General features: G+C 34.7%; 1 protein-coding gene across 2 annotated transcripts; it reads right to left on the bottom strand.

Moving 5' to 3' along the window:
- Positions 1 to 657: 657 nt before the first annotated feature.
- Positions 658 to 25302, bottom strand: LOC102800833 (estrogen receptor beta-like). Of its 2 annotated transcripts, none has more exons than XM_006824766.3 (8): positions 25042 to 25302; positions 22718 to 23274; positions 10464 to 10777; positions 6928 to 7044; positions 6307 to 6567; positions 5743 to 5884; positions 4982 to 5112; positions 658 to 4183 (listed from the first exon to the last, which is right to left on the bottom strand). In XM_006824766.3, exons 2-8 carry the CDS (start codon positions 23221 to 23223, stop codon positions 3846 to 3848), a joined length of 1809 nt encoding a protein of 602 aa, XP_006824829.1. In that variant the 5' UTR covers positions 23224 to 23274; positions 25042 to 25302; the 3' UTR covers positions 658 to 3845. The 2 variants fall into 2 exon arrangements, with proteins under 2 accessions (XP_006824829.1, XP_085349525.1); XM_085493399.1 differs by having other exon boundaries at positions 6307 to 6564.

Genomic DNA, 25302 nt, shown 5'->3' with positions numbered 1-25302 from the left:
CTGGTGCTGGCCCTTACTGTTTTGCCCTGTTTTTTTTTTTTAAATTTCAAATTGGAGGTTTTTATGAATGCCATTTGCTTAAATACTGTAAAAGTATTATTTACCAAGAAATGGCATGTTGGTCTTGTTTTGTACTTGCATCTGCTTTTACTAGTGCATCATAGTATTCTACCAATTTTAATCCACTTTATATCAGCATAAATCGACACAACAAACAGTTGCCAATTAGATTTCTTTTCAAGCATTCAGTAGATTTGTATACTACTGGAAAGATGTTATCCGTGATACTCTGCCCTCTACAGCCACCATTCCAATTCCTTTTGTTTTTATCATTTTTCCCCCTTCCCTACACTTTTCTTAGGTTCTTCAATATTGCATGTTTTCAGACAGTTTTGCCCTAAACAAAGCCTAAAGTTAATAACTTGCATCTTAATTAACAATTACATGTTTGAATATTTTTTATATATTTGGCACTTATTTAGTAGAATGCCCATGACTGTCCTCAGTGGAGCTTCTTGTGTGGAAACCATTGAAAAAGAATCTGCCTCAGAAAAAATCTACTTGACCGCCATTAGGTAGATTTTTAAAAATACAAGAATTTGGCTCAGAATTAGAATATGTATAAGAAAAATAAATAAAAACACGATAACACTCCACTCAGCATTGTGGTTTGTACATTTATTGTTAGTGAACAACACGAACAAATGAAAGCATGTAACAAGCATTGATGAGCAATTCTGTTAGTTACAGATGAACACCTAATTTATGAATATAACATGTCAATGGTACTATTCTGTCATGTTTACATTGCCTGCAAACAAAAGCCTCTAGATAGTCGTTTCATTTATATATATTAAATACAACCCTGGTCCAAAGCCAAAAACATGATAAAATTGGGCGTAATTGCATTATATATTTTTTTCCTTTTTTGGGCATTAGGGAATCACAAATACAAATATGCTTATATGAGCCAACAATAGCATGCATCTATCTGTGTTGTTATGGTAATATTTTAAAGTAAGTTATTTTATTGTACACCCTAAGCAGAGAAACATGTACATATTGTAAAATGATTTAACCTTTTCATCACCAGACTTTCTTGCCCAAAATTGTCTGCACTTTTTTTTTATATTTAGTATTTCTGGAAATGAACCGTAATTTTTGAGCCAACAGGTTATTTTTGTTCCAATCTTCCTATGAAAAGTGCAGACTATAAACGGAACTATTTTGTGAATTTGTGATGAAAAGAGGGAACTGGTGGTGAAAGGGTTAAAGAACCATAGTCGTGCTACATTGTGTTCACATGTAAAATACATCATCTGTTTACACACAATTTAGACACGAATGTGGGTCTTTGATTTCAGAGAATCAGGGAAAATTACTATATGAATGAGATCACAGCTCGTGAGTGACTCACAAAATTTTGTTCCCACGAATACCTTCAAAATTATGAAATCAGGAAAATCTGTTTACAGAATTACAAATTTGTGAATTTGCTGCGGTATTACAATTGGCTGGCCAACACTGCACAGTGTTTGGACTCCAAGTAAAAGCACAGCAAACTTAATTCATTGTAGAAATAAAATGATTGTCAAGTCAACAAATATTAATGGGCTGTCTCTTTTAATCCACGTTAGACAGAGCCTGCGATACTGAGTGGTACCAAACACTATATTTGGTTCAGTATTACATAGATTAATTTAAATTTGACTGGAGAGGTGCACCTGCATGTAATTATTAATTGAACTGAGATGCATTGATAAATTATTTCACAGGAAACTGAATTGGATTCTTATTTTGATAAATTTAGTAACAGCCATCTTAATTTTATGGTGTGATTAACTAATATAAATATGACACAATTATGTTTTTACTAGTAAATATTGAGGCAACCCTTCAGGCAGCCCACCAAGGGTAGAACCACTCCCAATTTAGCCAACCCAGGTAATGTCACCTTCTCAGTCAGCCAACCTAGGATAAGGCCACCCTCAGCCTTGCGCCAAGGCCAACCCTCTACCAGTCAAATTAGGGTAAGGGCAACCTTCAGCCAGCCAATCCAATCCGTGTGGTGTGGTTGAGAAGACAAAAGAGACAACGAAAATTGGTTGAGGGGAAGGTGACTGTTAAAAACTAAAATTGAGGAGAAAAGGAATAAGAAATATTTTCATTACTAAAATAATAAAATAGTTACATCCTGAAAATTTTTTGAATTACACGATAAATCATCCATAATGGCACACAGAGCAGGGTAATAACGTTAACATTGTAAGTGATATATAATACTGTAAAACCATTAATTCTACACTTCTATTTACCACTATCTTAATTTAATACTAGGTTTATTTCATGGATTTAACTGTTAAACCATCGGTTCTATTGTGAATACATATTCAAATAGATTTAATTTAGCTGATTTACTTTATTTTCAGTGAATAATTAATGCATTTACAGTAAACTTGTGAGAATATGATTGTCTAATACAAGTAGTTTTGTAAAATTCTCAACTTTGCATTACTAGTTGGATTTGATTTCATCAAGATTTATTTGTTGTTATGGCAACCCATTGTCATTTGCTATACTTATACATAAAAATTATACACAAGTTTTATTTTTTATTAATATTTTTTAACTGCTTTGTGAAATGAACATTAGTAGCAATGACAGACAAATATGGACAGGCAGCACCTGAGAAAAAAAGGTGTTTACACGGAATGCACCAATCTGCATTATTACAGTCAATCCACGCAACACCCAAACATGGAACCACATAACATATTTTATTTTGTAGGTTTATGTATTATGTTTTGATATTCTACCTCAATACTATGTAAAATAATTTTACAATCTGTATATTAATTATTATATTAATTACAATAAAAGGAATGGTTTCAATTGGTAATACTTATACCAACTTTATGTATTAGTCAACATGACTATATGAAACAATGATGCTCATTGGTCAACATGAATTTATGTAACACTGATGTTCATTGGTCCACATTTGGGGATTGCTTGGACAAATACACACACATAAGAAATGAGTATAAATATTATAAAGCCACCAAAAGAAGTATTTTAAAAATAGAGTAAAATTACTCTTCTTAAAATAAATTTCAAACTGATAGGAAGGACCTAGCAAAGTTCATATATTTTTCCAAAGCTTTTTGTGCTGATCGACCATTGACTAAGTAAAAAGTGTTTTATACAATACAGCACTTGTTTTATTATAACTACTGTCCCAAAATGTTCAGTATAAATTATTTCAATGTATAATTAAACACACTAATCCCCAGCTAATAAAGTAAAAAAGAAAGGCAGAAAAATCTTTCATGCAGTTTCTACAACTACTAACCCACGATACACATCCCTAAACCTATCACACGATACCCATCCCTATGCCTACTATCCCATCATACCCATCCCTAATCTGACTATCCCATAATTTCTTACCTTCAGACGTCTACTTACAACAGCTAGGCAAATCTTTACCAGCCCCAAGAAGCACACCACTATTTGTTTACCCCAAAAGAAGACAACAATCCCTTCCCCTGGAATATAAAAATGACTGAAGCATTTACCCCCCCCCCCTCCCCCCTTCCCAAAATCTCAACAGATTCCCACACCTTCCATGGTACGGTTATTCTGTCAACAATGTATCCCCGTTCCCCAAACTCATTCTGCCTGTACTTTACATTTTACTGCATATCCCACTGACAAAAATATATAATCTCCATAAACATGTGACAACGTATTAAAATATCTTGCTTCTGTATAGCACACACTGGTTTATCTGCAGTCTAGTCATACTGCTGCAGATCCATACTTTTTTTATTTAAATGAAAGTTTCACAGATTTTCGCAATTGCCACTTTGATTAGGACCCTGTGCCATGGGCTGCTCTTCACCTACTGGGTCCTGAACTGGTTTCTGTTGTCGGCTTATTAAAGTATTAGCATCCAACATTTCAAGCAATAAATCATATAAAGGAACGTTGCCTGAGTTCTTTACTTCAAATAACTGCGCAATTCCTTTACAACTTAGATGACGGAGATGCGTTAACAACATTAAGAGTTTTGGGAGTCGCCTCGCTTCCGTGGGGTTCGAGAATTCCACAGCTTCAGTTAGTGCATCTGTCAAGTCATCTTGTAGCTTTGCTAACTGGTCTTGACTTTGTAGTTCCATAGCTGTAAGCAATGATTAGTAATAGTCAGTATCATATGTAAGTATGAATGCATGCTCATTGATATAGTGGACATGGTACCGTTTGATTACATATTACTTGTATAACAAAACACTGTTCTAAGTTATCATATAGGTATGATACCATAGGTGAGTACAATGAGCACTTTGATACACACTAATTTTATACAAGTCAATAAATACTGAAAATCGCTTTAATTTTGTCAGAAGTTGAAGTTCACTATTCAGAAAAATTATGAAAAAAATGCAAAAATTATTCTAGGATACTATGAACAACTACAGACATGTTACTGGAAATCCATTGAAAATTATACCCCGGTAGCAAGAAACTGAGCCAGACAAAAGAAAAACCAATACATAATCCTCTGGCCTACAACGTTATCGAAGTCTGTGCAATTCCCAGGTCATTCGCCTGAATAAAAATGTTAAACAACAGTGTTTTCAATAATTCAAATGGTAAAAAAGGCACAGTAGCGAAATTTTCCATCATGTAATCTCTCAAATACGTCATATGCACTACTGTATTTGCCTGCTATTTATTGAATTGTTTATTTTATTTGTAATGGAATACGATACATTCTAAAATTAAGAATTAATATAGTGACAACCAAATAATCAACAATGGCTGAAAAATACAAGTTGTGAAGTTCGACTAGCTCACCCAAATATAGCGGGAAACTGAACTACCACGAGAATATGCAAATTCATGAAAGAACGAGAAATGCAAATTAATCGTGTCAATAAATCATGTATAATGCTCCACATTAAGAATTCATTTATACCTGAATTGACAAGAACTAGAGCTTTGAGACAAACAAATTCTTCTAGAGTGATACAGAGTGCAAAAAACTTATTAGCCAGGGCTGCGATGTGCTGACATAGATCAGAAAAACCAGAAGCAGCGTACTCCTCCCTGCAAAGAAGAAAATAATCAATGATGAGATTGAAAATCAAAACTATACATACAACATTTGTATGAAACAGCTCTGGAAATACATGTACCTATTGTACAATCTGAGATTCACTGTTACAGTTGTAACATCTCCAAATAGGACGGATTATGTGTGAAAGGAAACAAGTGCAGATCAGAATTTAGATAAATTTAGTTGATGGCATGTTAATGGCTGCCAGTTGGATAAATTTCAAAATCCTTAAAAAATAACTGAAGGAAATATTCAAATCATCATGTTTGGCTTTTTTTACCAAATTTAAACCAAATCTTGAAAAAAGTGAATGTGCAAACAAACAAAATTGCTGCGAGTGACATGCATCAGTAACCCACTAGTTTGAAAGGCCTAAAATGATCGGTCAGAACAAAATCTGTGCAACATGTCCTAACAATGATGTTGGATGGATGCGTAGACTTATGCACATATGACAGGAATCAAAAACATAAGGACTATCATAAGGTCATCACAGTGCCATAAATTTCATCTGAAGTATTTCAGTCTGACACAGTGTTGCCACACTCCTCATCCTCTTGTGCCACCCCCCTATCATTTCAATAATAATAATTCTGCAGCTGCAAAGTCATACATCTTACCTGCCAATAGTCAAGCCTTGCGCAAAGTAAATTCTTTCGCCTTTATACTGCATGGATTTATAACATAGACTGATTAAAAGAATTTCTAGCCAGCTGTTTTCAAGCAGTCGAACCTGGTCATCAAGTTCAAGGGTAGTATAACCTACAAACAAGACAACATAATTCAATGTTAATGACAAAGTTACATTTGTAGTTTTAGTATGATATTTTAGTCAGAGTAAGTCATCCAGTCCGCCATGTTTGTCCTAGTTACATACTAATCCATGTACATGTATATTTGCTCTTCTAAAAATCACCAATTAAAGAAAAATTACATTTATTGTAAACTGTGTTGTTAAAATATGACTTATTTTGATCATAAATGCATCTTTGCTATTCAAATAAGTGCATATGTGCTACTAAGCAAATAGGTTTAGTGAAATTTGGTGTTTACCACTTTGAGTGAAATATTACACATGTGCATAATAAAACCTTATATGGAAATTCTACCTCCTAATAAGGAAGGGGGATAAGTGAAGAAAGAAATTCAATAACCTATGTCATAAGATAATACTCTGATCTTACCTGGGATTTGCTTTGCCCATGTAATCACTTGTAATAGTTGTCTGTCCGCTAGTTGTATGAGTGTCTTCATAAGAAAGTTTTGTTCACTATGATCAACGTTCTCTGTGAAATGTACCTGTTCATTTTCAGCCCCTACCAATGCCAGTAGTATAGGATTACACGTTTTCCTTTTATTCGGGATACCGTTTTCACTGTATGTATTATCCTCACATGGTCTTTTGTACTTGCTTCTCCCGCCAGGTTTCCTATCTTTCCTCACTCCTTAATGTAATTTGTCGGCAAAAAAAATGACGAAGAGAATGAAAATAGGAAATCTTATTATTAGGATTTCAATACATGTTAATGAATTAAATAATTTGAAAACTAACTATAGTAACCACACAGTGACTGCAGTGCCAGGAACAGACCTGCACTATGTATGCGAAGACATAGCAGTAGTAATTACGGCAGTACCAACAACACATCTGCACTATGTGTGCAAAGAGAGCACAGTCTGTGAGAATGTTTTTGTGCTTTTCATTAATAATAACTTTCCACACTGTTTCAAATGTTTGTTAGTTGTAAAGCTACTACAAAACCTAGTAAGCATTAAAGCTTGACAATACATTTCTAAAAACTTACCCCCTCTCATCATGCCCACGGTATAACATTTTCGAAGTCGACACGCTTGACAACTTTTCCTTCTGTGTTTATCGATTGTACATTCGTTGGTGGCAGGACATACATACTCAGCTGAGCCTGAGAAAATTAAACATAGTACAACTATTAAAACCTTGCCCACGACTCATTTATTGGTGGCAGGACATAACCAAAGGGTATTGTTGAACTGCCTAGTTCAAGGGACAAGTTACTACAATTGGGACGTGAAATCTATGAGGGTTAGTTTAAGTACAGTATTCTAAATACGAGTCTATTCAAATTTTCAAGACATCATTAAGTTTGACGTAGTTTGATTGTGACCTATCAAGACAGATCACCGCTCTTTATTTTTTAAATAAACTTTTGTTGCCTATGAATTATTATAATCCCACAACATTATGATGTCCAAGCCACAGGCGAGTATTGTCAGTGGAACTATTGCTAAAATAACACCAAATACAAATATGTCATTGCACATGAGCTTGTCAAAATGATTTTTTTTTTTACCACAATCCGTAGTTATCGGACCATATATAACATTGGAAGTGCTGGACAACATTTAAGCATTACATACAATACAAGCAGCCCGTCGGCTGAGATAGCTCTGCTTTTAGCAATGCATATTTCAATTAAAGAACTGAAGATATCATTAGAAAAAGAACAAATCTAAGAGAGGTCTACCTGAGGTACCTATATGTATAGTATCAAAGCAATCAGACTTGCTGTTTTCAACAAGAAGTCAAAATTATCACTTTTTACCAAAAATGACAAAAATATGCATCAAAATTGAAGATATCATCAAGAAATGAACGAATCTGAGAGGATCAACATTTAGTACCTATATATGTAATATCAAAGCAATCAGACTTGCGTCAAAAATTTTACTATTTACCAAAAATTACAAAAATATTCATCAAAAATTGGAGAATTGAAGATATCACGAAATGAACAAATCTGAGAGAGGTCCACATGTAGTACCTATATATATAATATCAAAACAATCAGACTTGCGGTTTTTAACAAGAAGTCGAAAATTTCACTATTTACCAAAAATTACAAAAATATTTACAAAAAATGGAGAATTGAAGATATCATCATGAAATGAACAAATCTAAGAGAGGTCTACCCAAGGTACATATACACCAAGTATCAAGGCATTCAGACTTGTAGTTTTCAAGAAGAAGTTGAAAAAGTAAAAAGTTAACACAAATGCAGGACGACGGACAATCACGCATATGATAAGCTCCACTCGACAAAGTCGACAGCAGAGCTAAAAAGTTGACACGGACAACAGACGCAGGACAATCAGCCCTATGATAAGCTCCGCTCGACAAAGACGACAGTGGAGCTAAAAAGTTGACACAGACAACGGACGCAGGACAATTGGACAATCACCCATATGATAAGGTCTGCTCGACAAAGTCGACAGCAGAGCTAAAAAGTTGACACGGACAACAGACGCAGGACAATCAGCCCTATGATAAGCTCCGCTCGACAAAGACGACAGTGGAGCTAAAAAGTTGACACGGACAACGACGCAGGACAATTGGACAATCACCCATATGATAAGGTCTGCTCGACAAAGTCGACAGCGGAGCTAAAAAGTTGACACGGACAACGGACGCAGTACAAAATGACATTCACCCATATGATAAGCTCCGCTCGACAGCAGAGCTAAAAAAAGTTTGGCAGTATGTGACGTAACACTGAGGTGATATGCAAGGTATGCATGTGAATAATTTCCCATATTCATTCTCGTATAGATATATCTTATGATCATACATAAATGGTGATCAAATGGTGTTTTAGACCTGTTTATCGATCATCAGATAAGAACATACCACCTCCTAAACTACTTGGTGTTTTATGTCTTAGATGAAATGTGTTATACTGAATTACAGATTAGAAACATATCTGATGGTACAGATATATTTTTTCAAAAATAGTATGGTGCCTTGTGGCAACATTGCACTCAGAAACAAAATATACATGATATACCGTATGTACTTATTTTACAACTATATATTTAGTTTGTTTTATGTTCAATATTACAAGTGTTTGCATCATAGGGTTATAATAATAACACCATATGGTACAAGCAAAGAAAGAAATAATACATAAACCACCCACACACATAATTTGCTCAAAATATAAAATGACTCATGAAGCAAATGTGCTACACAAATTTTAGAAATAAAACTGAACAGGTATTTTAGTTTGATGTTGAGCTACAAGCAATTAAAGTAAAACATTTAAAACTGATCAGATGAGAAAGATTAGGTTGTAAATTTACAAATACGAATGAATATTACATACATTCAATCACACTTCACATTACCATGGTAACTGTTGAGCCAAATATGAAAAACTGAAATGACCTGATCTCATCTAAAGAAAGTGTCACACTAATATAATTTGGATATTCACGTTTTCCTCATCCAGGAGTAAAATGTTATTATTTTATTAAAATAAATCCTGCAGTTGCATAAACTTTTGAGTTACATGTAGGTAAGGGTAATATTTTTATGTATTTTTAAGTGTTATTTTTTTTTAACTATACGCGGAGGTGAACAGTTGGTTATGCATTGATGTCATGACAATACCCAGAATGCCATTCTTAATTAGTCTGGTTTCAGGCCGAGTGTAAAATTACATACTATATTGATGCTAATGCCCACACACTGAATAAATTCACAGTAATTTAACTCTATATCCCCAGGAGGTTGGTTGGGAGCCAAAACGTTGGATAGCATCTGTGTCACTGGATGTTGAGAATGGGGGCTTGAGCACGTAGTTATGAATCCTATTTTTTCATAACCTTTCCAAGATCATGTCATTGTAAATCTTATTTTTTTCATACCCTTTCCAAGATCATGTCATTGTAAATCTTATTTTTTTCATACCCTTTCCAGGATCATGTCATTGTAAATCTTATTTTTTTCATACCCTTTCCTAGGGCAGACACACTTTTTTAAGCATTTTGTGTGAAATGATAACCAAAACATTTCGTACATATTTCCCTCCAATGGCTATTTTGCTTGCATTTAAATGAATTAATAAATAGAATTAAATTTGCATTCCATGGTAGTGAAGTCATTGCAATATCAATCTAATAGAAAACATTGATATTTCATTATATTTTTATACCCTTTTTCAGAAAATGGTTGTTTTGGTAACTATAAACACACACATCACTTATTTATAGCCCAAAAAAAACACTGTTTTTACACATTCCCTGTTCTACACACCTTTGGGCCAAGTGCAACCCCTCTACAACCCTCCTCAGTGTTCTATGTTAACTGAAAATATAGGACACTAGTGGAAAAAAACCTAAATGGTAATTTCACGTTACATTCTTCTAGTACAGTGGATTGAGTATAAAATAACATAGTAAAACTTTTATAACCTTTCCTGAATACAGTATAAAGTACATTCAGACAATTGTATTTTTGGACAGGTTAACAGCCCCAGATTGACCCCATATATATTTTAGTACATGTATGTTCTGACTGGCCTACCTTGAATACTCCTTTTGAAGAATGCTTTGCAACCTTCACATGACCAGACACCATAGTGATATCCTGAAGCTAAGTCATCACAAACTGCACAATTCCGTGTAAATGCTTCCTTTGTTTTGCCAGTCTTTCCATTAGTACTGACATTAACGCTACTACTAGCAATACTAACAGTACTATTAGTAACAGTGCTAGTTGGTTTGGTACTCATATTATGTATGCCTTCAGTGGGTTCCCGCTTTATTTCATTTGCAGGCATGGCTTCTCTGCTGGTATGTACTTCTATTTCCTTGCTCATTACAGCCTGAGAAATAGTTCTAAGTTAGGAAAAACAGAAAGAAAACACAGTCAGTAGATGAATGATTTGTTATTCCCCTGTTTGAATGAAATTTAAAAATATGGACTTATCCTCGGGGGCGGAGCTACGTTACAGACGGTCGAGCCGGTGAAAATTCGAGAAAACAACACAAACTCAACTTTGAAGTAATCCTGAACAACCAAATTTATATATGTTACACACGTAGGGCTAATCTTGTTACACTGTTCAGGGGACTCTCAACAAGCATCCCAAAGTACCGTTTTCTGCGAGTTTTTGGCTTTTGTCCAGTTGTCGGCCCCCGAGGATAGATTCACCTGTGTGTATCCATCTAATTACCTGGACTGATCACATTCAAATTTCATACATATATCATAATGTATAAATTCATTCATTTCACAATCAGTTTCAAGATGGTCGAATGGTGGCCATTTTCGCACAAACAATTGCATCAAAATCATTGACAAGTATTTCAGTTGTTCATACATTAACGATTGTAGAATCTAGATGCACGTTATAATATACATCTTTACATTTAAGTTTATCTGACGTATATGCTAAGCCTTATTATCACAACATTATTCCATTCATTTTTCACTTGCATTGCTTTTTAAAAGTTCCCTTTCTATTTTATGCAGACCTTTATTTCTTGTATACCTTTATCTTTCATTTAATTGCTATAGCAACACACAATGGTTTGTTGACTGTGTCCCGTTAGCTTGTATCTTATAGGTTAATGATATTTAGTTTTTCCTAATACTTATTTTAACATTACCATCGAAAGTACACATTACATTTTCATGGTAGTTAAATTCTCACAAACTTTGCAAATCACATTTCGTCACAATGTAAGTCCCTATATCTCTGATAGAATCTGGAAAATAGCAATGGCTTCCTGCAGTGGCAGCATGATGCAATTGGTTTCGCTAACCTCCAATCATAATTACTATCAAGACACAAATTGGTCCAACTAAGATAAGTCATAAGATATGTAAATATCTTGAGTACAGGGGTCAAAGATTATATTCAACTCATCAAACAAAAATATCACATTTTGCAACTTGTTGATGTATTAAAGCTACCCTCCTGGCATTTTTAAATTGGCATTTGTATTTATTCAGATTTCAACCCAAATGGTTGATGACTATAGTTTTCAAAATATTTCAGTTCATGAAATTCAAACAGTTCTAGCTATCCAAGAAAAAAATTAAATTTCTGTAAATAAAAAGAAATATTTTCTGAATTTAATTTTTAACAGATTTTATATATCAGAATTTTTACTATGTTGTAAATTCACTTGTTTACGAAGAAAACAATACATTGTTGAAACTAGAATATTCACTGAGTTTTAATATAGTACAATCAGCTATCTTTAATTCCTTTTGGATATTGAATACAACCAAGGCCAGTTAGGTATATTGATAGTTTGTTTGTTAATTTATTTTCACCAAGAACAACTAAATACTAGTAGAACATAATACAAGTACATAATAAATAGCTCTATTTGAGCTAGTGAAATATTAAATTTATCACTTACTTATCCTTTCATAGATAGATAGTTATTTCATCATTTACTCAAAATTTAGTATGAAGGGAAAAACTAACAATAAATCATTGGTCAAGAAAAAAAAAATAGACTATATATAAATCAGCAGCATTCATAGACACAATGAAGGTCATAGTAACTTTAGTAATTTACATAAAGTCACATGACAACATTCTTGTACACATCCTGGTGATGACCGCATTACCAGTTGTACTTTTGAAGGGGTCACTGAGTCTAAAACAAAATGCATCCAACCACTATACATTGTATATCTATATTACTTGAATACTGAACAAAACGAAAATTTCATATCACTTTAATAAAAATAATGAAATGATCTCGATAAGAGTATAGATTGCAGATTATTTAAGTTTGATATCATAATATTATCACAATACACACCCATGCAACCAAACAATCACTGAAATAAGTGACCCATGCAACCAAACAATCACCCAATCACCGTAACAAGTAACCCATGCAACGGATTTCACTCTGATTCATTGTTCGGGCATACTCATCAGTAAAGTGTCAATGACACCAAGGCCATGTTGGTCAGCATATCTTATCAACATCAATGAAACCCACCAAGGCTATAGAATTGCTAACACAACTCAAGGTCAAATAGGGTCATCTTAAATCAATATATAACATGTGAAAAACCTTGCTGGTTAATTGATTGCTTTATTTTTTCAGCTTGAATTAATTTTCACTACATAGGAGAGAGAATTGCAGCAGCATATTTTTAACCATGAGTACTATGCGACTGTACATTGACTATAAGATGTATAATTTACATTCATTTATTTCCAGGTACTTTAAATCTAATACACAGACAGAAAGATCATCTAAAATTAGATTATTCTGAATGGTACATCACAATAAACTAAACAAAACAGGATATATATTATTCTATTATAGAACTATTAATAGACTCATAAATACATAAATTTGATTATAAAACATGTTTAGTACATTTGTACATGTTGGTGATATGCTAAATTTGTTCACATAAAAAGACAAGCCTGAAGTCTTCAAATCAGCCAGTGTCCACAAGAATCATGGACCAGTGAACATGACTTTTCAAAGTAGGGAATTCAATGTACAGTTATAATCCCTGAATATTTGTTAGGAATGGGTTTCCAAAATGAACAGTCTCCTTGTTCAATGCCTCACAGTAGGGTGCATGAAGGAAGCTACAAACAATAACATTTCTGGAGGGAGTTGGCCGTATTTATGTGCAGAAAAAAAAAATCATAGTGCCAGTAAAATTAGGCTTTGTTAAGCTTGGGATGAGATATCAATTGAAGCAAACCGCTTGAAACTTGTTCACCAAGTTTATTGTAAACAATGCAGAACCCTTGATTTGAATGGATCCAACAAAACCATGTGTACAATAAACAAGATTAAATGCAGGCAAAATTGTACAACACAACAACAACAAAATTTCACTTTTTTAACAAATAACAACTTTGTACACCTGCATTAAAAAATGTGAAACTATTAAGTTATAAACAATACAAACTATCACAGTAGCACACACCACTGAGGCACCGTGCAGGTGCTTGCATGAGATCACAAACTGATATAAACTGGACATATAACAAACACGCAATGATAAATGTACTTGTACGATTAATGCATTCAACAGTTTGGCAAAGACATTATCTGCAGGAACTATTCAAGGCCAGATCATCCATGCAAAAACAACTAATTGTCATGAAGTCACTCAAAAAGACAAATGATCAGTCGACAAATTTGAAAGGTGGAATTTCCCAATTTGGAGATACGTGGAGCCACTATGACAAAAGAAAAAATTACATATACCGGTATTATTTACACTACCATTATAACTGTGTACCTACATGTACACAATTAGACCACCTAATTTTGTACATTAAAAATTTGGTTTACCAATTCAACAACAAAGTATCTATAAATAATTCTCCAGACATCATCATAGGAAGCTATAAAATCTGAAATTCCACTATGAGTTCACAGCTAAGTATTTGAGGATACCTCAAGGTCAAGCTGACACTGAAATACAAATGAGGATATGAAAATAGGCTAACAACAAAAACGGATGCGACTATTCATGCAAAATAACACTGTATAAACGTATAGCAGGGCATATACAGTGATCAATTATTAAAAGACTTGTACTACGACAATATGCTTAGACTGGCTGATGACCTAAGCTATAGCAATGTCATAATTCTGATTATTGAACTTGATGTTGATAGATGCTCAGGGTTCTGCCACAGCAGGTTAATATTATGCACATGGAATATGTAAGCAGATATAATATTTCTCTTATTACCTGTTTCAGTAAAACCAGCCACAATAACACACACACATCCTAGCTGAATTTAAGGTCGCACTATTATACCACACACACACACACACACATACATTCTGCATATATTATGTAAATAAATTATGCAAATCACTGTAATCAGTCACATGACCTGAATGCATCTCATAGCGAGGTTACTGCATTAGGTTAACCAACTCTGTGACCTCACTGAAAGTAGTGCCAGTTTCAAAACACATCAATTACCAATGTTGCTCTGGTTCATTCACAACATTCAACAATAAACTAAAAATCAATTGAACACAAATAAACAAAATTTTCAATTTGTTAATTCCAAAAGCAGAATAAAAAAAAATCAACTACTGTACTTTTTAACACATGAATCCATATAACAGGGACAACACACTTTTTGTACAAAAGAATACTGCATACATAGCATCTCTATCCCACAAAGAAATTAAATATATTACTGTACACTCTCAGTGTCCTACTGAAAAATTCTTTGTGTTTTAAGTAGCTAAAAGCTTCTTTAAGTTTATTAATGGTAAATAAAGAAAGATACCCGGTAATACAAATTCATGTCTAAACATGTGATGACACGATGTAATTGAATTAAGTAGCCATTTATTAGACAAAATGGAATATATTTCATTAAAGTTGAGAACAAAATATATACATGCATTGGTAAGTTAAGAAAATGTTTTTAAAATGAGATCAAGGCAACAGTTGCTATGGTAAAGTCAGTTACTGCAATGTTTGTCGTGATTTACATACGTGAAATTTAAAAATTGCAACAAAACTTGTCATCTCAACCTCAAACCGAAGACTGGGAATAATGATGCTGATAATCAACCCAGAAAAAAGTGTTTGCATTCTGCATTATAACCTTTGTGTATATCTTTTACCAGCAAATTTGTGCAAAATTTCATAAAAGTTTTTTATGTTTTATAATTTTGTTGTTAATTTTGGATCAAAAGAACAAAATTTGCAAAGAAATATGGGGGCCGGGGGGGGATCAGCCAAAATTTGCAACTTTACTAATCACATTTGTATTTATACGATGAATTTCTTTCCCAATTAGTACAAACTATCTATGTTACAATACGCTATTCCATCTCATCATGTGAGATTTGCTCACTGATGAACTAAAACACTGTTATTGGAGATGATTCGTTCCCATGGAAATAACATAGAAATTTGCAGTTAATCCTTGAAGTCCTAATAAGGACAGCGGTTTCAAGTTCAGTAATTACCCAGATAGCTCAAAGCCTCAAAGTCAGGGTGCAGTTTGTAAATGGTCATAATCCTAGCAGCCATCTTGTGTCCATGTTTTTAGCCAAATTTTAAAAAAAATGTAATCCCCTATTAAATGTGTCAGCATAAACTAGCAGTGATACTGGCTGATAATACACAAACGTGACAAACATTTATTCTACATATTAAACCATAGTATAAACAATTTTCTCACTAAAAATATTCTCAATATACTGGTATATACATACTTGAAAATATTTAACCATGTCAGCGTGATCATATATTGTGCTATTTATAGTAACTCCATGGTTGGCATAGCTACTTATTTTGCAGTAGTCTGGAATTGGAACTATACCTTCAAGTGTTTAATAATACCTAACAGCCAAACAGTACATTTTGCCCATATGTTTCCACTTAATGGGCCACTTTTGACAATTATTTCAATTTTTGTTATTCCAAATGCATTTTTAGTTATATTATATCTTCAGTATGTCAATGGATTACATTGATCAAACAAGCAGCTTGTCAGGTGATATAGCTCCACTGTTTGTGAGGTATAGTTTGAAAGCAATCAAAAACACAGCACCAGTATTGAAGTAGTTGCATTGAAAATATGAAATGAACTCAACTGAAATAAGTCCACCTGAGGTACCTACATATAAAATTTCAAATCAATTTAGTAATCAGTTTTTCAACAAAAGGTCAAAAATAGTATTTTTACCCAAAACAACCATTCAATAAGTTACCATCATTAAATGAACAAATCTGAAGGAGAACTTCTCAAGATACCTTCCTGAAATATTAAAGCCACACAGCTAACAGTTTTTTAAAGTTGAAGATGAAATGACGACAGACAGTAACATGAATAGCTTTGCTTGACTTAGTTGACAGGAAAGGTAAAAAGATGCTGAGAAGGGTTAAAATTATCAAAAATGGTATCGTTAATCAGCAACATAGCAATTTTGACTAACCGAGATGGCTAAAGCGGTCACTGAGATGGCTAAAGTAGTCACTGATATGGCAAAAATGTCACTGAGATGGCCATAGCAGTCACTGAGATGGCTAAAACAGGCACTGAGATGGCTAAAGCAGTCACTGAGATGGCTAAATCAGGCACTGAGATGGCCATAGCAGTCACTGAGATGGCCATAGCAGTCACTGAGATGGTTAAAGCTGTCACTGAGATGGCTAAAGCAGTCACTGAGATGGTTAACGCAGTCACTGAGATGGCCATAGCAGTCACTGAGATGGCCATAGCAGTCACTGAGATGGTTAAAGCTGTCACTGAGATGGCTAAAGCAGTCACTGAGATGGTTAAAGCAGTCACTGAGATGGCCATAGCAGTCACTGAGATGGCTAAAGCAGTCACTGAGATGACCATAGCAGTCACTGAGATGGTTAAAGCTGTCACTGAGATGGCTAAAGCAGTCACTGAGATGGTTAAAGCAGGTACTGAGATGGCTAAAGCTGTCACTGAGATGGTTAAAGCAGTCACTGAGATGGCTAAAGCAGTCACTGAGATGGTTAAAGCAGTCACTGAGATGTCTAAAGTAGTCACTGAGATGGTTAAAGCAGTCACTGAGATGGTTAAAGCAGTCACTGAGATGGCTGAAGCAGGTACTGAGATGGCTAAAGCAGTCACTGAGATGGTTAAAGCAGTCACTGAGATGGTTAAAGCAGTCACTGAGATGGCTAAAGCAGTCACTGAGATGGCTGAAGCAGGTACTGAGATGGTTAAAGCAGTCACTGAGATGGTTAAAGCAGTCACTGAGATGGTTAAAGCAGTCACTGAGATGGCTAAAGCAGGCACTGAGATGGCTAAAATCGTCACTGAGATGGCTAAAGCAGTCACTGAGATGGTTAAAGCAGTCACTGAGATGGCTGAAGCAGTCACTGAGATGGCTAAAGCAGTCACTGAGATGGTTAAAGCAGTCACTGAGATGGTTAAAGCAGTCACTGAGATGGCTAAAGTCGTTACTGAGATGGCTAAAGCTGTCACTGAAATGGCTAAAGCAGGCACTGAGATGGCTAAAATCGTCACTGAGATGGTTAAAGCAGTCACTGAGATGGCTGAAGCAGTCACTGAGATGGCTAAAGCTGTCACTGAGATGGCTAAAGTCGTCACTGAGATGGCTAAAGTCGTCACTGAGATGGCTAAAGCAGTCACTGAGATGGCTAAAGTCGTCACTGAGATGGCTAAAGCAGTCACTGAGATGGCTAAAGCAGTCACTGAGATGGCTAAAGCTGTCACTAAGATGGCTGAAGCAGTCACTGAGATGGCTAAAACAGTCACTGAAATGGCTAAAATTGTTACTGAGATGGTTAAAGCAGTCACTGAGATGGTTAAAGCAGTCACTGAGATGGCTAAAGCTGTCACTAAGATGGCTGAAGCAGTCACTGAGATGGCTAAAGCAGTCACTGAGATGGCTAAAGCAGTCACCGAGTTGGCTAAAGCAGTCACTGAGTTGGCTAAAGTCGTCACTGAGATGGCTAAAGCAGTCACTGAGATGGCTAAAGCAGGCACTGAGATGGCTAAAATCGTCACCGAGATGGCTAAAGCAGTCACTGAGATGGTTAAAGCAGTCACTGAGATGGCTGAAGCAGTCACTGAGATGGCTAAAGCTGTCACTGAGATGGCTAAATTCGTCACTGAGATGGCTAAAGTCGTCACTGAGATGGCTAAAGCAGTCACTGAGATGGCTAAAGTCATCACTGAGATGGCTAAAGCAGTCACTGAGATGGCTAAAGCAGTCACTGAGATGGCTGAAGCAGTCACTGAGATGGCTAAAGCAGTCACTGAGATGGCTAAAGCAGTCACTGAGATGGTTAAAGCAGTCACTGAGATGGCTGAAGCAGTCACTGAGATGGCTAAAGCTGTCACTGAGATGGCTAAAGCAGGCACAGATGGCTAAAGGCGTCACTGAGATGGCTAAAATCGTTACTGAGATGGCTAAAGCAGGCACTGAGATGGCTAAAGTCGTCACTGAGATGGCTAAAGCAGTCACTGAGATGGCTAAAGCAGTCACTGATATGGCTAAAGCAGTCACTGAGATGGCTAAAGCAGTCACTGAGATGGCTAAAGCAGTCACTGAGATGGCTAAAGCAGTCACTGAGATGGCTAAAGCAGTCACTGAGATGGCTAAAGCAGTCACTGAGATGGCTTAACAGTCACTGAGATGGTTAAAGCAGTCACTGAGTTGGCTAAAGCAGTCACTGAGATGGCTAAAGTCGTCACTGAGATGGCTAAAGCAGTGACTGAAATGGCTAAAGCAGTCACTGATATGGTTAAAGCAGTCACTGAGATGGCTAAAGTCGTCACTGAGATGGCTAAAGCAGTGACTGAAATGGCTAAAGCAGTCACTGATATGGCTAAAGCAGTCACTGAGATGGCCATAGCAGGTACTGAGATGGCTAAAGCAGTCGCTGAGTTGGCTAAAGTTGTCACTGAGATGGCTAAAGCAGTCACTGAGATGGCTAAAGTCGTTACTGAGATGGCTAAAGCAGTCACTGAGTTGGCTAAAGTCGTCACTGAGATGGCTAAAGCAGTCACTGAGATGGCTTAACAGTCACTGAGATGGCTAAAGCATGAAATGTACATTACAGCCAGACTCCTGCATAATTCAGACCCTTAGATGAACTACAGACGACATAAAAAATATGGCTAATATCAACTTTATTTATTGACATGCATTGACAACTTTTTATTTTTATTCTGAAATTGTCATTAAATTTATTATTTTTCATAACAATTAGATTCTCTTTAACTTTTCTAAAATTATGAATGAAAAAAAAAAAACAGTTTTGTTTCCTTTTTAAAATATGGCAGTTATCATGTTCGGCATAGATATGAACTTTGTTTCACCCCTTGAGGTCAAGGAAACCTAGTTTCCAAACTAATTACAAACCAGATGACTAGATCTACCCACTCATATTCTTATACATATATTTGTAATAACCACACTACTCATAGTAATAAACTAATCTAAAGAAGATAAATTGGTTAAGAGAATGGAAAAGATAACAGCAAGCTTGCATTTCTTATAACAAAATTTTAATCCATGTTGATCCACTGAATGAGTAAACCCATAAATGCTTATATGTCACAAATGCTTTGTACCAAAGCTGGATAAAGAGATAGGGGCAGGCAATCATGTACCAGGGGTTATATATAGTCACAAGTTCATTCTGACGAGTTTTATCTGCATGAAAATCAAGTTTTTTACCAATAAATATGTCATGGATTCTTGTTCATCGCCATGGAGACAAACAATAACTAATTCTTACACAGACTAGCAATGAACATTCTTTCATCAACATTTTTTTTTTTTTCAATCGTGGGATCTCCATCGCATGTCACCAAATAAAACCAGAGTGAAATGAAATTGAATAGAAATAGTGAAGTATTCATCATTGGTAAAAATAAAAATGAAGATTGCATCGAACATATCCAGTAATGGTAAAAAAATCAATATTCACTAGTTGTTTATTTTAACACACAGCATAAATACAAGGTTTTTATTCTATTTATAGGTAAAACCTATAAAAATTGAATAATTTCAAAGTCCTTTAGGCATATTAGTTGTATTTGGATGTTTATGGAGGTCAAAAGATGTGAAAACAGAGAAATTATACTATGCTTTCCCTGATGAAATAATTATATCTGGTCTTTGCGTAAAGTTGAAAGACATGACATGAGTCCTTGTTAGTTAAATAGTAAACAAAGCTGAAATGAGTCAGCCATTTTGAATCAGAACATGAAATAAATTACATGATGTAAAAGTTTGATTGCGATCAGTCAATAAAGTATGTTAGAGACATGGCTCTACAACAGCATCTGCAGTCATTTTAAATCTGATCTGAAAACCCAAACAGTGCATCAAACTCCCATTGGTTTTTTTGTATGTACCAAGTTTAAAACAAAATCAATTGATGCAGGACCGAGTTCTGGTTCTGGAATGAAAACAATTCTTCATTTTGATGCATTTTTAATGCTTGATTTTGTTGAATTGGTAATATTACAATGGCTGCCACTTGGCCATCTTAGATCTGATCGTCAAGCAAATTCACAAGTTTATGTGCAACATGTTTGTTTGAGTTTGAATGTTATTGGTCAAGGCATGTAAAGAGATATTGCCATAAAACCATATTTGTTTTTTTAAAAATGGTCACCAGTCAGCCAAAAAATGATCGTCTCATTACATGTAATGTAAGTACCAAGTTTAAATGAAATCCATTCATAAACAATCGAGATCCGGCTCCAGAATAGCAGAAATGCTTGATTTCAATGAATTTTTATAAAAAAAAGACAATGCACATTTCAATTAAAGAACTGAAATCTGAGAGAGGTCTACCTGAGGCACCTACATGTATAACATAAAAGCAATCAGACACTCTTTTTAACAAGAAGTCAAAAATAAAATTGTTTGACAAAAATGACAAAAATAGTCATCAAAATTGAAGATATTATAACAAAATAAACAAATCTGAGAAAGGTCCACATGTAGTACCCATATATATAATATCAAAGCAATCAGACCAAAAATAACAAAAATATCCATCAAAATGAACAAATCTACAAGAGGTCTACCCAAGGTACATATATACATCAAGTATCAAGGCTTGTAGTTTTCAAGAAGAAGTCGAAAAAGTAAAATGTTGACGCAGATGATGGACATTGACCGACAAAGTAGACAGCAGAGCTAAAAATATACATAGAACTCGTACCAAACTTGGCCAAGAACACAAAATGGTTAATATAATATCCAAGTTTGAAAAAGATCAGATAAAAACTGTTTGAGTTATTGTAACCGAACGATAAAATTATATGCAGGAGACAACGAGGACAGACATTTTCTCCTCATATACATTCATCTACAATGACACAGACAATGACAATGACACCAATTTTGTCTGCAAGTAGCACACGGAATTTGTGTCTCCAATTGCTGATCATTCATGAGATGTGGGAAGGCAGATGACTTCAACATTTAGTTAAAATATGTCTGTGGTAACTGGAAATAAATTAAAGTTTCCAAAAATTTGAAATGACATTCCTGTATGCAAATTAAATGAGATGCACACGCACATCAATTACGATTTTGATGAAATACAATGCAAATCTTTTGACATTGGATTAATAGCTCCGCTGCTAGCAATGCACATTTCAATTAAAAACTGAAGATATCATTAGAAAATGAACAATATGTATAATATCAATGCAATCGGACTAGCTGTTTGAACTTTTTACCAAAAATCATCAAAATATTCATCAAAATTAGAGAATTGAAGATATCATCACGAAATTAACAAATCTGAGAGAGGTCCACATATAGTACCTATATATGTAATATCAAAGTAATCAGACTTACGTTTTTTAACAAGAAGTCGAAAATATAACTTTTTACTAAAAATGACAACAATATTTATCAAAATTAGAGAATTACAGATTACAGATATCATCACGAAATGAACAAATCTGAGAGAGGTCCACATGTAGTACATATATATGTAATATCAAAGCAATTGGACTTGCGGTTTTTAACAAGAAGTCGAAAATATCACTTTTTACCAAAAATCAGAAAAATATTCACCAAAAATAGAGAATTTGAGATTTTGACATGAAATGAACAAATCTGAGAAAGAACCATCCAAGGTACTTGCATATCAAATTTGAGAGAGTTGAAATTGGAAAGTTGACGACGCCGGACAATCAGTAATATGAACAGCTCTGCTGATATGATATGATATGATATGGTATCACAGATGACGCATTTGATATCCCTTGTGTTCTGTAGTGTAATGTCAACAAGATATGAAATCATACTTACTGAGTGTACTCTTCACCCATTGGTTGGTATGCAGTAACTAATGGCGCCATATGAACTAACTGCTTTCTATCCCCTTGTGGCAGGCTACCAAATACATCTATTTCCTGTTTCGAAGCACATGGCATTTGTGGCTTTCTAACATCACTGATGAATAGGGTAGAAATGTTTTTCATTTGTGTATCGCTGTTTATTGTTGAGCTCAAGGGCTGATATTCGGCAATGAATGGCGATGGTTCTGATAGTGGTAGCGATGTCGGCGGTGGTGGTGGTGGTGCCACTGAGGGCATCTGCGCTGATGTTGAAGGCTGTGGTGGGGGAGTCACTGTCCATTCTGAAGGCTGTAAGTCATCGTCAATGCTCGCACGCTCTAAGAGTCTGTGTTTCAAACTAGCAATCTTTACAGGTTTTTGTGATGGTTGCGTCTTATAAATTAATGTAGGTACTTCATTATTGCCAGACATTTGGTTGTTGCTTTGAGTAAAACCTTCAGGTGCAAAGTCGTTCATGATAGCATTAAATGGACATGTTGAATAGTGTGGTATTTACAAGATGGTCACCTGCAGAAAAAAAATATTAATATTTCAATTATAAACAATTATTTATGCATATATTGGGGAAATTACAAATCAGTAACATAACATAGAACATTATTATTACCATACATTAAGAGAAATGCCAGACAGAATTGACAAGGATTATTTTATTTATGCCCTCTTTGACAACTCACACTGTACAGAATGAAAAAAATGAAATTCAGATGTTTACCTTTTGTCAAGTCAATTTTCACAAAATAATCTTACACACAGTATTTGCTCTAATTGTAGTAAATGCGCTTATGTAAATTACAGTGTTTATATGGTCAAAAATAGTTATATTTTAATAATTCAGTATGTAATGAATGCAATTTTGGGTTTATATGCTTGTCTTTTAGAAATGTTACAGTATATTGTTATAATACAGTAATTGTTTCTATATTGTTTCAAATATTTTTATTAAGACGTGTACCCAATGAGAAATTATGTACATTTGGTCGAAATTATCGAAGAAATATTAGTTAAAAGTGCAAAACTACAGTTACAGCAGGAAATATTATAAACTTCAGAGAGTATAATATTACACTTTTGAGTGACAGTAAAAAAAACAGGGTAAATATACATATTTATATTTGGAATGGCTAGAATAGACTCATTTGCAAACTGAATTGCCCCAGTAGCCTTAAAACATCTCGATGAAATTTACTGTAAAATACTATACTATTTTCGTTGATGGATTGATTCACTGAATATACTTTTTTTCCTATATTTTACATTCAACTTTAAATTCCATACAAAACATCCAAAAAGTCTTTTCAGCAAAAAATAATTCCAGCTAAAAATATAGTATTTTATAGTACGCTACTACACAGATTCAATATTGAAAGTTATTTTATGTGTGCCATAGTTTTAGCATTGGGTGTTCAAATAAAACTGTACATGTGCTTCTGTGAGCGGAAGCAATCTTTGTATAGTGGAAAACTAGCTGAAGCTCAATGGTTTATTTATTTTATTGTAAAATGATGAAAATGGGCAAAATTAGAGCTATTAAACCATCACTAATTTGGTTCCAGTAGTAATCATCCATCAAAACCATATGTCTGTTATTCTGACCAAGAATTTATGATGTCTTACCAAAAACCACCCACATGGAAGTGAAGTTATCCAAAATTACAAAATATATGAAGGCTTGCACAGATATTTTTTAAATGGAGGTTTCACAAGAAATTTGCCACTGCATGAACATGGTGGCCACATGCTTGATGAACACTTCAAAAAAAGCTGACAATAAGAGGCAACATCATTGAAAAACAATAATTACTGTAAAACAGTAATATAATATTTGTACTTAATTAAATAAAAGATGTATATTCAACAATCAAGGTCTGATATAATGTCTGATGAAGTAAAACTTGTGTGATCAACCTTGAAATGACCTGTGTACAGTTTAAAGAAATTATAAACAACGTTGACCCTGGATCGTGACCCTGGACGAACCATACACACAGTGCGTTCAAGTCGAGGTACACGTGAAATTCAATTCAAAGATGAACTAAAACACAACTATGACAAACACTGCTATTACATTGGCTCCCTGTGGAGAAACCAAAATTGTTGAACAATTGGTTCTTGCACTCGTGTATAATATACATAATTCGTGCATATTTTACGTAATCAACCCTCGTACCTCGACCATGCTAGCATCATATGCGCGGTCATTGTACTGTACGTGGTACACTTTTGCCAATTCGCGAAGTCGCCCGTTCAGTTATAAATTATATTTGTACAAACCTTGGTGTCCAACTGATCGAAAAAAATCAAAATAGCAGCAATTCCACCTGATTCAAACTAGAGTTCATATCTAAGGCACGGTGATTGAAATGCGAACGCTGTTCTTAGCTCATACGGTCTTCTACATGGAGTGTGGGAGTGTAACAAACAAGCCGGAGAACTCAATACGATGTATTAATCCGCCAAGCGTATATACGCAGTTATTGATATCACTAGTTTTTAAAATACCAGATGATATGTTATCGATTCAACCTCGACGTA

The sequence above is a fragment of the Saccoglossus kowalevskii genome, chromosome 2 (assembly GCF_978046115.1).
Source record: "Saccoglossus kowalevskii chromosome 2, keSacKowa6.1, whole genome shotgun sequence".
Classification (NCBI taxonomy): Eukaryota; Metazoa; Hemichordata; class Enteropneusta; family Harrimaniidae; genus Saccoglossus; species Saccoglossus kowalevskii.
Note: the sequence above shows the minus strand (reverse complement) of the source record. Positions and strands in the feature narration are given on the sequence as shown.